General features: G+C 39.9%; 1 protein-coding gene across 1 annotated transcript; it reads left to right on the forward strand.

Moving 5' to 3' along the window:
- Window positions 1–260: 260 nt before the first annotated feature.
- kdelr2b (KDEL endoplasmic reticulum protein retention receptor 2b) lies at window positions 261–15,361 on the forward strand. The gene is made up of 5 exons (XM_080206797.1): window positions 261–468; window positions 10,502–10,602; window positions 11,231–11,389; window positions 13,265–13,517; window positions 14,375–15,361. Exons 1-5 carry the CDS (start codon window positions 378–380, stop codon window positions 14,407–14,409), a joined length of 639 nt encoding a protein of 212 aa, XP_080062923.1. The 5' UTR covers window positions 261–377; the 3' UTR covers window positions 14,410–15,361.
- The last annotated feature ends 1,322 nt before the right edge of the window (window positions 15,362–16,683 follow it).

Genomic DNA, 16,683 nt, shown 5'->3' on the forward strand with positions numbered 1-16,683 from the left:
AGGCGTCAAGGGGCGCTAACATCAGCCACCTTCCGATAACAGCTGGGTTTTCTCAGGGCGGGCGGGCTGAAGGGGCGTGGTTTTCTCTAGGCGGGAAAGGTGAAGAGCTGATGAGGTGGCTCCGCTTCCTCAGCAAGGGCGGGGATGAAGGGGCGTGGCTTTCTCAGAGAGGGCGGGGTGGGGGCGGTAGGCGATGACGTTCACACGTATCCCATGATGCGGCGCGCTGCTGGCCACGTCCCCGGGCCACGTCGCTGCCGCCGCCATTTTGAGGGGGCCGGCCTCAGAAGGAGGAGCTATTCTAGCTCAGCTGTCGGACGAGCTTCGGTTCGGACTCTTTCTCTGTCTCTCAGACTTACTCTTTCGACTCACCCACCATGAATATCTTTCGGTTGGCCGGCGATTTTTCGCATTTAGTGGCTATCATCATCCTGCTGCTGAAAATATGGAAGACCCGGTCCTGCGCTGGTGAGTTCCGGACTGGGACTTTCTGTTGCTATGGGAAGTGGGGGAGGAGGGTCGGAAGGCCCCAGGAGTAGAGGATGAGGGAGATCTTTTAATTTAACAAAATCAAATAGAATATTATTTAGTATTTACCTCTGCTACTTTTGTGTTAACACGTTATTCTGAGTAAGTGAGTTTATATTAATTCTAAGCCATCATTCTGTGATATCAATAGGTTCACAACGATCAATTATATCACCGGTGACGTGTAGAAAGTGAGCGTGATGTGGCCCATAGATGGGTGGTCGATCTGTAGTGCGATACCCGATCCCCCCCCCCCCCCCCCCGGTGATGCTGATGCCCGGGTGCCTGCTCACCTCTGGGGTGTGCAGTGAGCCCGGAGTAGGAGCTAATGAGGTCTGGTTACCTGTCAGTGTCCCGCCCCCAGTCACTCATTCACTCTCTGCTACCTTACTGCCACTCCATTTTTGCAGCAGGCGCCATCAATTTTCTATAAAATGTTGAGTGAATTATTCGCAGCTGTTTTTTTATTTGGCAAGATGCGATTGCTTTATATATAGTTCATTTGAAAGTTAGATCACTCTTTTGGCTGAACTCGGGGGCATCTGTGTAGAGAGAACAGAGAATATTGGAAGAATTCGGGCATTTGTGGAGCGAGAAACAGTTAACGATTGTTCAGAGCGATACTGACTCGAAACGTTAGCTTTGTTTCTCTCTCCTCATACTGCTCAGACCAATTGAATTTTTCTTGCATTTTCCGTCTTTTACTTAATGTTTTTGCTTTAGTTTTGAAATTAGTTTCTCTACAAGTTTGCATTCCCGTCCTGCTTTCGTGGCGTGTGTGGAACTAGCTCCGATTTGTGCTTAAATAGGGACTAACTGTCACCGTACAACGATTGCTTGAAAGGCGTTCGTACTGTTTAAGCCTCGGAGTTTTATTTCTGCTCTCTCCCCATTTTATGATCTTTAGTTTGCCTATCCTGTTCTGACGTGGCAACCGCTTTGTAGGTGTGGTGCGGGAGGGAGCTGCCTTCTCAGGGTCTCACGCTGCAAAGGAAAAGATTTGTGCACATCCTGTGAAAGAGATTTTAACTTTGTGCATGTCGATACGCGGTTAGCACGGCAAACCTTCTGGTTGATGTGAGCATTCCACGATGAGAAAAAGCTGCGCGGCATTTTGTAAATCCTGGTCTTTGTTGCTTCCCCATCTTTGATCGACATAACGCATGCGTATAAATTGCATCCGATTCACTAATATTCGAAATGATTAGTTTGCAAGAGTGTGTGGAGACTATTTTAATTGAGTTTTCTGCTGCACCGCTGAATTGGTTAACCGAAGAGCTTGGTTCTGCCATTCTGACCATGAGTGTAATTAGTAAAACTGCGACTACCAACAATCTTCTCGCTGTTCGTTCGACTGGGGCAACTGGCCAATTCGAGCCCTGTAATGGTTTGCAGGATTATCTGCAGTTAAGTGGATAAAATCTCAAGTTCTCGGTGACGGATTATCCCTCCAGGTTCCACCAATGAGCCAGGCTGTCTGACACCTATCATTTTGAGACGAAAGATTCAATTGGTGTCTCATTTATCCTTATGTGGGTCTTGAAACTGGAGTACCTGTCCTAGTTAAAATCCAAGATTCTGACTGAATTACTCTTGATATTATGATGAACTACAGTTCAAGGAAACATGTACGTGAATAAAAGTCATTTCTGATTATATTGTAGATCTATGCCAATATAACTTTGTACTATTGTCTTATTGCACGTTGCCATCATCTTGCAATACTGTTCTGAGAAGCAGAAATATTTGTGTAAATTAAGGTCGGGGTTGCAACTCTAATCTGGCAGCCACTGATGCTTCAAATTCGGTGAAGTGCTTTTTACTTTACCATATTGGGATTTCCCCCTTACATATGTAGAAACATTAAGTATACAAAATATTTGCAGTTCTGGAATATTAGTGTCCACTGGAAAGATGCCACTTGACCCCTGACCACAAACTTTGTTGGCTCTCTTGTTCTTTTATGGAACAAAGCTTTGTTTTGACTAGTTCTCAATTAAAGTACTTTAATTTCTGCAAGTAGAGTGGTTGCTTGTGAAATGTCTTGTTTAATTGAATAAGAAAGTTTTGCCTCTCCTTGCAGTGTGTATACATTTATCAGCTGGCTTAAAGCACTAATTTTTTTTTTTGCTGATAGGGAACTTAGCTGCTTTGTAGGTAAGTGTCCCAATTCCAAAGACTACTGTCTCATTGATAATGTTGAATAGCCAATTTGAATTGCAGACTTGTTCTGTGACTCTGAGCTGTTGGACTTTTCTTATTCCTCAGTTGTCATTATAGAAACAGAAGATAGGAGGGGGCTGTTTGGTTCTTCGAGCCAGTTCCACCATTCATTATGATCATGGCTGATCGTCCAACTCATTAACCTAATCCTGCTTTTTCCCCACAACCTTTGATCCCAATCACCCCAAGTGCTATATCCAGCTGCCTCCAATACATTTGGTTTGTTTGGAATCAACTACTTCCTGTGGTAATGAATTCCACAGGCTCACCACTTTTTGGGTGAAAAAAATGTCTCCTCACCTCTGTCCTAAATGGTCTGTGTCAGACTGTGACCCCTGGTTTTGGACTCCCCCCACCATCAGGAATATCCTTCCTCTCTAGTCCAGTTAGAATTTTATAAGTCTGAGGTCCCCCTCATTCATCTGAACGCCAGCGAAAACAATCCTAACCTAGTTAATCTCTCCTCATGCATCAATCTCTCCATCCCCGGAATCAGCCTGGTAAACAGTCCTATGCCTTGTGTCACTTTAAAAATGCCAATATTTGTGTTCTTCCCTTGCAACCAGTAATTATTGATCACATGAATTCACTGGCAATTATAAATGATATGAATTTGCTACCATTAATTATTTAGGAAGTTGGGTTAGTCCTTTTAGATCTATATAAAATGATTCAGGAAGTCAGGTTAACCTGTTTGGGTCTATATAAAATGGCGTCACAGTTGCACCATGTGATTTGCATGACCTGTTGTTGTATAACTTTAGTAATTATGGCATTTGATTTTATCCAGTATCAAGCTGTCTCCCAGCTTCTTTGTATATCCTTATTTCATTGTTGTTTTCCCTTCTATCTGGTAATACGTGTTACATGTGCAACTGGAAGGTTCATTTCTCAGAGCCTACGTGGAGTTTGACAGGGTGGTGTAGCTTCCTGCTATGCAAATTTAAACAGGTTTATGCAACTATCATCTAATGAATATTGAACATTAAACTCCCTGTTTGAGTCTGGTGTTGAGATTTGAGGAATATGTTTGTCATCTTTGGTGTTGCTGCAGGACACACTTTGATCCAACAATGCAACCAACACTCTTACAACTGGTTTCAGGCACAAATTGCAGATCTAGGATGGTAAGCTTAGCATCTTTTTTTCAGTGTGAATTACAAAAGGCAAAGTTCAATGGGCAGGAAAGAAAGAAATATCGTCCCCTAAATATAATTGATATTTGCCTCTTATTTGTTAAATCTAATTGTACAAGTTATCCAAGTTGTCTTGTGTACATGTATTGTTAAAGTGTCACATCAGTTATGAGTTGTCCCAACAACCTGATAGGAATCTGTTCATTTTATTTTGTGAAGTGACTAAGTGGCTTTAACTACATTTTTCACATCATTGGGATTAGCGAAACTTCCGGGTGCACCTTGTTACCTTGGACGGCTGTATGTGTTGTCTAATCTCGGTTTTGCAGAATGTTAATGAGTTCACAGTTCCCTTGCTGCTTGTGAAGCACCTTTGAGCAGCATTTATAGTCCTTGCTATAAGTGCAGACAGTGATTAAACTATCCATCTCAGTGACTGCATTCTTATGAGTTGGAAAGTTGTGGGTTCAGGTCCCATTTCAAGTATTTGAGCACACAATCTGCCCTCGGTAGGTGTAAAAGGTCCCATCGTACTCCTTTGAAAAGGAGCTGGGGAGCTTTCCACACTGGCTAATCGTCAACCATCATCAATACAACTGCATCTCATAAATTATCATGTCGGAGTGAAGATGCTTTGGGGTGTCCAGAAAGTAAAATAGCTTGACATACCTTTTCTCCCTCATTTTTCCTTTGGATTGGTAGATATTAGTTCCTATGATTTCTAAATCTAGAGTTAGATATAGCAGCTGACAAAAACAGGGAAGTTAAATGCTGATCAGTGATTCTGTCAAATATTTACGCACATGCAATTTTTCTGTTATCATTTTCCTGAGAAGAAACCTGTGGAGGCGAAATGGTGCTAGAATATATTAATGAAGGGGAGAAAAACTAGGTGGAAGCTGACTTCCTGCTCAGTGTGTGTGAGATAGATGGCAAAATGATTGCACAAAACAATCTGCTTCTGGGGCTTCCGCTGGACTCTGGAAGATCAGTATATAGAGTTATAGAGGTTTACAGCATGGAAACAGGCCCTTCAGCCCAACTTAAGTCCCTAAGCTAATCCCAATTGCCTGCATTTGGCCCATATCCCTCTATACCCATCTAACTGTCTATATGCTTTTTAAAAGACAAAACTGTACCCACCTCTACTAGTACTTATGGCAGCTTGTTCTAGACGTTCATCATCGTGTGTGTGTGTGTGTGTGTGTGTGTGGGTGGGGGGGGGAATTGCCCTTTGGACACTTTTGTATCTCCCCTCTTGCCTTGAATTTCTGCCCTCTAGTTGTAGACTCCCCTATATTTGGTAAGTATATTGACTATCAAGCTGATCTGTGCCCCCATTATTTTACAGACCTTTAAAATCATGCCTCAGCCTTCTATGCTTCAGAAAAAATAGTCCCAGTCTATCTAGCCTCTTATAATAACTCAAACCATCAAGTCTGGGTAGCATCCTGGTAAATCTTTTCTGCACTCTTTCTAATTTAATAATATCCTTTCTATAACAGGGTGATCAGAACAGTATTCCAAGTGTGACCTTGTCAATGTCTTGTACAACTTCAACAATATGTCCCAACTCCTATAGTCAGTGTTCTGACCAATCATGCCAAATGCTGCCTTCACCACTCTGTCCACCTGTGACTCCACTTTCAAGCAGCTATGAACACGTACCCCAAGGTCTCTTTGTTCTGTAACTCTCCCCAATGCCCTACTATTGAACCAGGGCAGGACTTAGTTAATCTACCAAAATGCATTACCTCACAATTACCTAAATTAAACATCTGTCATTCATCAGCCTACTGGCCCAATTGATCAAGACCCTGTTGCAATCAAAGATAGCTTTCTTCACTGTCCACTATGCCACCAATCTTGGTGTCATCTGCAAACTTAGTAAACATGCCTCCTATATTCTAATCCAAAAATAAGTGGACCCAGCACTGATCCCTGAGGCACACCACTGGTCATAGGCTTCCAGTTTGAAAAACAACCCCCTACAACTACCCTCTAGCTTCTGGCAGGAAGCCAATTTTGTATTCCATATAATATCAAATATTGTATCCAATATCAAAATACAATTTTGTAATTTATATGGTATCCCTGTTCAGTGTTTTGTGGTTTTATCATCAGATCTGTGCAACACATGCCCTTGCTACATGTGAGAGGGTGTTGAAATTGGCTTGAGAGGAACCATTAAAAAATAGGGGTGGGGGAAAGAGCAAGAATCAATAAATATCTGCAATTGGGGATTAAACATCAAGAGTATTCTTAATGAAATTTAAATCTTCTGCATGCATTGCAGAATGTGAAACCAAAGGATTGCAGCTTCTGTTTTCTCCACTTATCCTAAGTAGTTAGCATCCCCACGTGCTTCGTTTTAAAAGATAATTTATCAAGTAAAATATTTTTGAGTTAGCTTGCAACTGTTGAAGTGAAAACAGCCATATTGTAAATCCTGTGCTAAAGCTACATATTGTAAAATGTAACTTTGTTATGACTGGCTTCACTTTCCATTCTGGGTTTGGTTATTTTAATGCCTTTTTATATTAAAGTAATTGAACCGTCTACTCCAGCTCTGGAAGTAGACAAATGAACATCTTTTGTTCCTACATAACTTGAAGATTTAACTACTGAAATATAGCCAGAGAGTACACCTGATCCAACATTTACAAGATTGTAATGCAGATCCATGAGATACCAGGTCTGATTCTCAAATGTTTCAGTTGCTTGTTTCAAAATGTCCATAGCAGCTGCTGCACAACATCAGATTGAATGCAATCATTGATGTATGTGAATAAATATACATTGCAGAAAGGCTTGTGACACCGATTTGATGAAAGTTGTATCTGCATTCATGAAGTTATGTTGTCATCTTCTGTGATTCAGTGCTGTTGCTTTCAATCATACAGTTTGCATGCTGTGATTGTAAGATGCAGGTATTAAATATTGCATTTCAGCTGAGGAAAGTTAGAACATGCTCTACCTATTACCCCTGAAATAAGCCAATCTTTATTTACAAAAGTAGTTCTCTTGATGTTAAAATCCATTTGGGAACTAGTGAATGCGCTCACTGCAGATTTTGTTTTGACACTATTTTCTCAACTGGTACTGTAACTTTTTTTTAGGCTGTATGTTTACTTCTGTTTAAATTTACAATAATTTTGAATTGTATTTAAGCATGCATCACCCAAATTATTCTATCACTTGAGCTTGTGTTTTTATTAATGTATGTGTGAATCTTTTGTATTGTCTGATTGAAAATTTGGTCCTTAAAAACTAAGGCTGCCTCTACAGAGGTGATTCCTTTCGTGAAATTTGGCTCAGTTTACTGATCTACAGTTTTCACCACCTCGTGTTTAAATTTTACTTTTCCCATGGTCTCTTGTTTTAATCAGCATTTGCCAGATGAAGTTAGTAAGCAGAGCTAAATACATAAAGACTCAGCCAGATCAGCTGAAGGATGGAGTGTACATTTGATGAGAGAGATGGAAATTGCCCTATGGCATCATTTCTTGTGGACAAAAGATGAGGAAAAGCTAGCCAGAGTTCCCATTTTTTGGTTTTTGCCATTTAGAGGATGACCATTGTGGGCAGGACCAACATTAATTGCTTCTCTCAGCAGGAGGCAGTGTCTTTGGTTGGGATGTGGAGAAGGCGAAAAGGCTAGTTGAATATTCCTGTATTAATTTTCAAATCAGTTTGAATTTGATTATGAAGGGGTGCTGAGGCTATTCTTTTTGGAAGTTCATACTCGTTAGAGTTTAGAAGAATGAGGGGAGATCTCATTGAGACGTATAAGATGATGAATGGGATGGATAGGATAGAGGTGGAGAGACTCTTCCCGCTCAAAAAAGACAGTAGGACTAGGGGGCACAGCCTCAAGATAAAGGGGGGGCGGTTTAGAACGGAGTTGAGGAGGAACTTCTTCACTCAAAGGGTGGTGAATCTCTGGAATTCTCTGCCCGTTGAAGTGGTGGAGGCTGCCTCGCCACATATTTTTAAGACGCGGGTTGATGGGTTTTTGATAGGAGAGGGGATTAAGGGTTATGGGAAGAGGGCAGGAAAGTGGAACTGAGCCACGACAGATCAGCCATGATCTTATTGAATGGCGGGGCAGGCTCGAAGGGCTAGATGGCCTACTCCTCCTATTTCTTATGTTCTTATAATGCAGTTTTTTTTTTCAGCCTTTTCAGGTGCTAGTCGGAAGTATAAAACTAACCTCAATTTAATGTGTAGAATTGATCCTGACGAGGCCTCTTTGTACTGTAAAACTCTATGACCAGTTATGATTTGAAGGGGTAAAGCAGATCACTCCAATAGCATTGTTATTACAGGTCTAAAGCACATTCCTGCTGTATGACTGCTATAAAAGCACCTCCATTGGGCCCTTGGCCTGATAATTTGTGATTTGAAGTGCTGAATAGATGTCACTACATTGTGCTCCTGCTGGTTTGAAGTCTTCGGTCATGAAATTTGAGCATGTTGATCCCCTGAGTTGAGGAGAGAGAAATATTTCAGCTTGCTTCTACATTCGCTTCAGTTTGCAATACTTTCTGTTCCCAGCAAGTAACTTCAGTTTACAGTAACTACATTTATCAGCCCAATTGGCTTGCTGAGCAACGCAGTCATCACTGAGGTGATGCTGGTGATGCCAGTTAGCACCATGGTTTTGCAGCTTGCTGGATTTGCACAGCCAAGTGATGATCATTTCATGTTGGTTTAGTTTGAAGGACAACCATTGGGAACATTCTAGTTCGGAAGTTTCCTAAAGCATCAATATAAATTGGATCAATGCAAAAATGTTCATAGTGTAAATAGAAGAATATATAAATGCTTTTGAAGATAGCAGTGAGCAAATGCTTCTGACTCTAAAGTTTTGAATTTAATTAACCTGGCAGTAGTAACTTCAGTTTTTTTCATTGTTCTCCTATCTCTTGTACTCTGAACTACACTCAGTTACAAAGTGGCAAACCCTGGATGCGTGCATGCAAATCAAAGTCTGTAATCTCTGTTCCTGACTTAATGCAAACAAGTCAAATCAATTGCACATATGGGTTGTTCCCAGACTGCCAGCAGTCCTCCTATAGCTGGCTGTGAAGAGACCTCAATCTCTGACTGCATAGCTCAGGAAGCTATCACATTGAGCGTCAGCGTTATGTGACAATCCACCTTTGTCATTTTAATGTTTTGAATAATCCCATGACTAATCTAAAAACAGTCTTCCCAGACACAGTCCCTTTTGGTGCAAAGATGACCACTGTGTTTAGATTCATTTGCATCTTTGTCCTTTTTTTCCTCTGCTCTCCTGAAGAGCCCAGGAAGTTTCCATAAATCAAACAGATGTTGAGAAATGTGATTCACGTGGGCTGTAACATAAATAAGCTGTGAATGGGATCTTAATCCAATTGACAGTGAAACAATCACAATAGTGGTCAGCAGTGAGCAAAGCAAATTGGATATTAGGATGTATTAAAATGTCAATATTGAGCTAAAATAATGAGTTAATTTTGCCACTGACTAAATGCACTTGGAATCCTCTAATACAGTTCTGATTGCCAGAATACAGTCTTGCAGTAGTGAAGGGCTATTCTGGAGCAAATAATGATTGAGAAGATGGAGGAAAAATTGTATTCTGAGGGTGGTTTATATAAATTAGGCTTTTTAATGAAAAGAGCAGACTGTGAAGTGATTTCTTTTTAAGAACTCTAAAGTGGCTAGATATTGTAGGTTGTAAGCTTTTTAATTTTACCCAGTGCAGTTTCCAAAGTATGGTGTCCAAATACAGTCCACAAGATCCAGTGACCCACCTTAACATTTTTGGGCTAACCAATCTTATTGATGTTTTGAAATTTTCTTGCATTTTGAAAATTTCCACTACCCTTTGAGCAGCCTTGTTCCCATTTTAAGGTTATACCCCCTTGAACTGAACATTCTAACCACAGATTCTCTTCTTGTACATTTTTAATGGAATTAAAATTTCACAGTAATTCCCAGGGGAATTTCACAGTTAGTTCATTGCAGTGTTAATGTAAGCCTTACTTGTGACTAATAAATAAACTTTAACTTTAAACTTTCAAAAAAAAGAAACAGGGCTTGCTCTTGAATAGACGTCAATTCAAAGCTAATCTGCAGAAATAATGTTTCTCCTTACAGAAACAGTGGGAGCAGATAGTATTTCATTTAATCAAATGGATTTATTCCAGAACTTATTGTTTCAAATTAATATTGTATTCCAAAAATAATATGGTAATATGTAACATGCCTGGGAAGAACAGGTAACGTTGGATCTTGAGCCAAAGTGCTCCATCACTGTGGGTTTCATTGGTTCAAGTTGTGTGTTATAAACAAATTGATGGCTATGATTAGTCAACAACGCATCATTGTATTGGGATACCATGTTAAAAAGTAACCTCAATGGGTGTAGGTCTGTATTGTAGCAATATTTAGTGTAATATTGAATATTTTGGACAGTGTGTTTCAAGGTGAACTGTCAGGCTAATTCAGTAGGAATCTAGATTTATGCAGCAATGCCTAGAGTATTTGAGGATCTATGCATACAAATATGTCTTACTGAGGAAATTGTCACTTGCATTTTGAGTAATTTTTTTTTGCTTCCTTAGGTATTTCTGGGAAGAGTCAGATTCTGTTTGCATTGGTCTTTGTTACTCGATACTTGGATCTGTTCACGATTTTCATCTCTCTTTACAACAGTGCCATGAAGGTAAACTTTAAGGCAGTTTCAATTATTTCCAACACCACAATACTTGGAATTACCTTTCTGCAATGTTATACATTGAAGCTCTTTACAAAGATTGACATCCATACTACTTCTCCCATTCCTTATCACCCTCTACACAATCCCAGAAATTAGGTTGTGTATCCTGTTTACATTCTAATTTGGGTATTCAAACTTGCCACATGCAATCTCAATCCTATTTATGCTTGTATGCTGCCATTTGCTGTTCAAACCTGAAGTTTTGAACTTCCAGTTTTCTGTCCTTGGCTAAATCTTGAATCAGACTCATTGTATTGGCTTGGATAAGATCATGGATTAATCTTCATATGCCTTCTATACTCAAAGATTCCACAGTATTTACCTTGTGGTTCTCAATGTCCTGGTTGATTGTAAATTTTTAACAAAAGTGCATTGATTTGCACTTTTGAATGACCTGAGTACATTGCTGCAAAGACCAGTGTCTTCCATTTGAGTTTGCCATTGTGACTTTGGAGGGAGAAAAAAGGCATTTGGCCTTGCGCTTCTGTATGCCAAACACAAATGTTTATAATTGTTTAAATTTGCTTGTTGACCAGGATTAATGAGTTGCTGCTTTTTATCTTTATTTCAACAGATTATCTACATTACTTGCGCCATTACCACAGTGTACTTGATCTATTTTAAGTTTAAGGCCACCTATGATGGAAACCACGATACATTCCGTGTGGAATTTCTAGTTGTTCCTGTAGGCGGCTTGTCTTTCCTTGTCAATCATGACTTCTCTCCAATGGAGGTAAATCTCTTTTCACTTAAATTCAGGTGATTTCAATTAAAATAGTGTTTGGAATTTTGTTTCATTTTCTGTTTCAGCTGTCATTATGTATCTATCCCAACTGAGGACATGGGTTGGAACAATCTGTTAGCGTATTCTATAGCAGTGGCCTCAACATGTGTAACAGCAGCTTGAAAGTTTTTTCTTTGTTTTCAATCCTAGTTAGTAAACTTCCAAGCTACTGTTCTGCATCTCCTTATAACATCTCCCCATAGTGCGGGGTAGAGGATCTAGCATTGCTCTTTTTTGTCTAAAATTCCCCCTTTCTTGATGGATAACCCTCTGCTAATTTTAAATCTGTGAACTGTCCTTGTGCTTAATCAAGCATTGTGTGGTGCAAACTATGGATGAGACAGTAAATAATATTTTGGGAACGAATCCATCTGTAATCTAGTCCTGTATTTGACTTCAGTCTTGTACTAATTTGATTGACCACGAACTGCCCTTGGAATTAGCCTAGCAACTCAGTTGCCAAAAGCAGGGTCAATGCTAGCCTTGTAGTGAAATCAGCCGGATGGGTCCCAATGGGGTCTTAAGTCGACTTTTTGTTGCCAGCTCACAAATGAATGATCTCACAGCTAGTGTGATTTTAACTGATCTCTGCCTACTGGACCAATACCATGCATATTGTGCTTCCTGTATACTGCAATGAAGACTAATATTGAAATTGTATCCATCACCTAATCGATTGTAATACTTTAATGCATTTTGTGTGCTCTGTCACCTTGGGTCCCATTTTCAAAAGTGTTACAAAGTAGCCTGTAGAAGACTTGATGTTTTTGGACTATTTCCTCTCATTGCCATCTGTCTTTATTTGGTGTTTAAAATTGCAATGTTTACCTGCTGTTCAACTCCTCTCCAATGATGGACTAGAGATAGGACACGTGACATTTTTGGAGTTGGGTAATGACTTGTTACAGAATTTATTGCCATTGTGGAATTTACCATTTTAAAAAAAACTGGTGTTGCATTCTTTCCTCTTTAAATGCTGGAATTTTATTCTGTCACGAAATGCAGGTTTCACTGGCAAAACCAGAATTTATTGCCTGTCCCAATTGCCCTTAAAGTGGCAGTGGGCCACTGCTTTTAACTGTTGTAGTCCATGTGGGTTGGTGCACCCATAGTGCTGTTCGTGAAGGTTTTCCAGCATGTAGACCTAGCAATTGTATTTTAAAGCAGTGATATCCTTCAGGTATTCGTGTTCCCAGGCAATTGCTGCCCTTGTCCTGGTGATGGAATTTGCTGGTTTAGAAGATTCTGTGGAATTTAAATTTGCTTGTTGACTAGAATTAATGAGTTGCTGCTTTTTATCTTTATTTCAACAGATTATCTACATTACTTGCGCCATTACCACAGTGTACTTGATCTATTTTAAGTTTAAGCCCACCTATGATGGAAACCACGATACATTCCGTGTGGAATTTCTAGTTGTTTACTAGTTGTTTAAGTGCTGTTTACCCGCGCTTCATTGAATTTCTTCACTTTGACATTCAGAGCACTGGGCAGAAATCACATCGCGTCAACACCAGCCAGTGGCCCTCGCGATGCTTTGTTTTAATTAAACAGTCGGATTCCCCTGGTCCGCACCAGTTCTAAGTCAGCTGCTGGGCGCTGGCCGAGGCCACTCAACTGCCCAGGAGGGCTGAAGGCACCGCAGCTGAGGCGATCCACAAGAAGGGCCCGGCGCATGTCCAGAGTCGCCACCGCCCCGGAGGGCAGCGCAAGCTACAGCCTTGAGGTTGTAATAAGTCAAAGCAGTTGATGAAGGTCTGAAATGTATGGTGGGAGAATTGTAGCCTGAATAAAGTTGTTAAAAAAAACTTAACTCTCTTCCAGATCCTGTGGACATTCTCAATTTACTTGGAGTCGGTTGCAATTCTTCCCCAGCTTTTCATGATCAGCAAGACAGGTGAAGCGGAGACCATCACGACTCATTATCTCTTCTTCCTTGGCTTGTACCGTGGTCTGTACCTTATCAACTGGATCTGGCGCTATTACTTTGAGGGTTTCTTTGACCTCATTGCTATCGTGGCTGGCTTGGTTCAGACTATTCTCTATTGTGACTTTTTCTATTTGTACGTCACAAAAGGTGAGAAACCAAAGATTTCCACTTCGCTTTTACATTTTATACTGAAGAAACTTCTCTAAATCTTTTAAAAATTGTTTGGGAACCCCAGTGATGAACCTGTGTAAAAGAATGATGGCAAAGATGTAGCAAAAGTTTTTTTGGTAAATATTTTGTAGCTTTTGATCTACTGTGTCCTTAAGCTGTCCAAACTGCCAGGCTAATTTGATGGTTCAGGCAGATATCCATAGAAGTATTCAAAAGGGGGAGTTCTCATGCCACTGGTCACTATTCCTCGCTCAGTCACCACCATCAAAATATCATCAGCTAGCTGTGCCATTGTGTGAATAATTAATTGTTGAATTTGCTTAAGGGGTACAGTGGTCACATAATGAACACATTTCTGAACTAGTAACTCAGACTAGTTTGTTTCTTATGTTAGTTGGAGAATTAAAATTCAGTTAAGTCAGGGTGGGGGGGCAGCACAGTATCAGCAATAACTACTAGATGTTTTAAAAACCTCTTGCTGGTGCCTTTTTAAGGAAATGTGCCTTGCCTAGTTTGCTTCACATTGAGTGATGTAGTCCAATGTGGTTGACCCTTAACTGCCCTCTGAAATGGCCCAGCAAGCTACTTGGTTGTATTCTCAAAATGGCTCACTACCATCTGTGCAATGAATATTAATAAATGCTAGTGACTCCCTTATCCTGCGCACGAATAAAATAAGTTATTGCACATTGAAGTAATTCAGGTGGTGATTTTGCATATTTGAGGTGTTATACAAGTGCAAGGGTTTTTTACAAATGTGCCCATTAAGTTCTTGTAAATGTTACATTGCACCTTCTGACTTTTTTTCTCTCTCCACATTTTGGTCTTTATAGTTCTCAAAGGAAAGAAACTGAGTTTACCAGCTTAAGTGCCAAAGATCATCTAAACTTCTGTTGGTCACATCTGAACAGAGGAAGAATTACAACACAACAGAAAACTTATCAAGAGTGTAAGATGCCTGAGACAGAGAGCAAGGGGACACATTTTAAGAATTGCATTTAAACTTGATGTCAACAACTGTTCTGTAGTCTGATGGACCACAAATATCAGTTTTCTGTTTTATGCATCTTGCCTTTTTTATTACAGTGTAAAAATATATTTTCTACAAAGGAATATATACTGAAAGGATGAATTACTTGCAGTGGTTTTAAAAAAAACTTGGAAGCTTAGATTGGAAATGCTGAGTGTGTTTCCCTTTAGCTGTTTACAAGGATCAAGTGCAAATTGTTTCAATAAAATCTGTAAATTACTGACTGGTTTAATTAGAACACAGTATCTAATGTGCAAAGCTGGTCCTGTAGTTTTTCAACCACTTGCTCTATTTATTTGAATTTGCCAAATTTTTCTGAACATGATTCATTCTTTCCTCCACTGCCCCAATTAAAACACTAGAATTGTCTCGAGGCTGATGTGATTTAACTATGCCTTGTTGTCTGGGTGACAAGGTTTCCTTTATTCAATCAGTGGTTAAACCACCTTCACATGGAATGCATGTATTCTGTCCTTTGGCATATGTTCTTGTGAACATAATACATGAAGAATAAAGATTACAGAAACCTTACTAGATGTGCATATTACTGACTGAAAAGTGATTTGGACTGTGTAACATTAGATATTCAAGGGACCATATGACTTGAGTTTAATCTTGATTTTTTTTTAATTGAACAAATCACTTTTAGAATCGTTGGCCTGGACTACCACTCTTATCTCTTTGGGAACATTAGTGGGGGGGGGGGGGGGGGGTATTGTGGTTTTTTTTACACTAAGCTGTTGCATGATATCTTGTGATACTGCCCCAAATAAACATTTTATGGAAAATATTCATGTCTATTGTGTTCTAGCATGTTGCTGTCCACCTTGCATTTTAATGTAGCTTTGATAGGTGGTACTGGAAAATATTTGCTTTGAATCAGCAGTAGCTTTCAACCCACCTTTGTATATATGTGGGGAGGCTGAAAGTATTGGAGATCCCTTCAAATATTATGGGCAAGTTATCCTCACTTTGTGCCCATTCCTACCCTCATTGAAATCTACCCAAAGAATAGATTGAGTATATTATTAAACTAATAAAACACTTAAAGACCCTGGTCCACTAATTTCAGGGATCCCACTTTGAAACTAGATCTTTGCATCATTTGACTATACTCTTGCTCCTGGAAAAGCCAAATAATTTTCTTGTCTTTTTTGGTGTACATTTTAGGATTTGCTTTGGGGTGTTCATTTTGGGAGTTAACTAATTTTAGGGCAGTTACTTTCCTAGTACAACTTGAGATGACAGAACGAGGCCACGTACATTGGTGTTCTTGTGCACAAATGCATTGCTAGTTTTCTGTCTCAGATTTGAAGAGATTGTTGTGTCAAGTGTCAAATGAAAAGTAAGCTTGAATAAATATACTGCCTTTAAAGTAAAATATCATGGTTCAGAGAGGCATTTGGAACAGACTGACAGAGCAATGAATAATTGGAGGCAGTTGACTACAAATGCAGTTGGATGTAGATTGTTAGGAATATCTAAACAATGAAATGTGAGCTGAAGTTTTGGATGGGAATTATGGGGAGCCCAGACAGCTGAAGGAACAACCACCAATGATGGAACAACTCAAACCCAGGATGCTCAATAGGCCAGGATTGGAGAAGCACAGATCTTAAGAGGTTGGTGAGATTAGAGATGAAGAGCCTGGACATTTTGTTTTGTTTTCAATATTGTTTGGGTCTATATAGGTCAGCAAGTGTGGGACTTTGTCATTCAAAATTCTGCTACTTGTTTTATAAATCAATGTGAAAATGTGAGAAGCCAGCAAACATCAAGAATAGTCACATTTGGAGATTTTGCACGTGAGCTGAGACAGGGGTGACAGTTGGCAGTCTTGGTGACGGTAGGTTCTGTGGTTGATGGCTCATAATATGATACCATGGTTGCCATGAATTGGATTTACTGACACTGGACTGGGGTAGGCACAGTAAGTAGTCTCAACACCAGGTTAAAGTCCAGAAGGCTTGTTTGGTAGCAGAGCTTTTGGAGTGCTGTTCCTTCAGTGTGTGTCTTGGGTGCCTCACCTGTTGAAGGGGCAGCGCTCCAAAAGCTCATGCTACCAAATAAACCTGTTGGATTTTAACCTGACGTTGTGAGACTACTTATGAT

This window comes from Carcharhinus amblyrhynchos, chromosome 18 (genome assembly GCF_965287045.1).
Source record: "Carcharhinus amblyrhynchos chromosome 18, sCarAmb.v2.hapA, whole genome shotgun sequence".
Lineage (NCBI taxonomy): Eukaryota > Metazoa > Chordata > Chondrichthyes > Carcharhiniformes > Carcharhinidae > Carcharhinus > Carcharhinus amblyrhynchos.

Excerpts from the sequence above, each read along its gene's own strand:
- kdelr2b (XM_080206797.1), top strand. The coding sequence starts at position 378 with ATGAATATCTTTCGGTTGGCCGGCGATTTTTCGCATTTAGTGGCTATC. Across the intron at positions 11,390-13,264 it reads ATGACTTCTCTCCAATGGAG|ATCCTGTGGACATTCTCAAT; the intron begins GTAAATCTCTTT and ends ACTCTCTTCCAG. Across the intron at positions 13,518-14,374 it reads CTATTTGTACGTCACAAAAG|TTCTCAAAGGAAAGAAACTG; the intron begins GTGAGAAACCAA and ends TGGTCTTTATAG.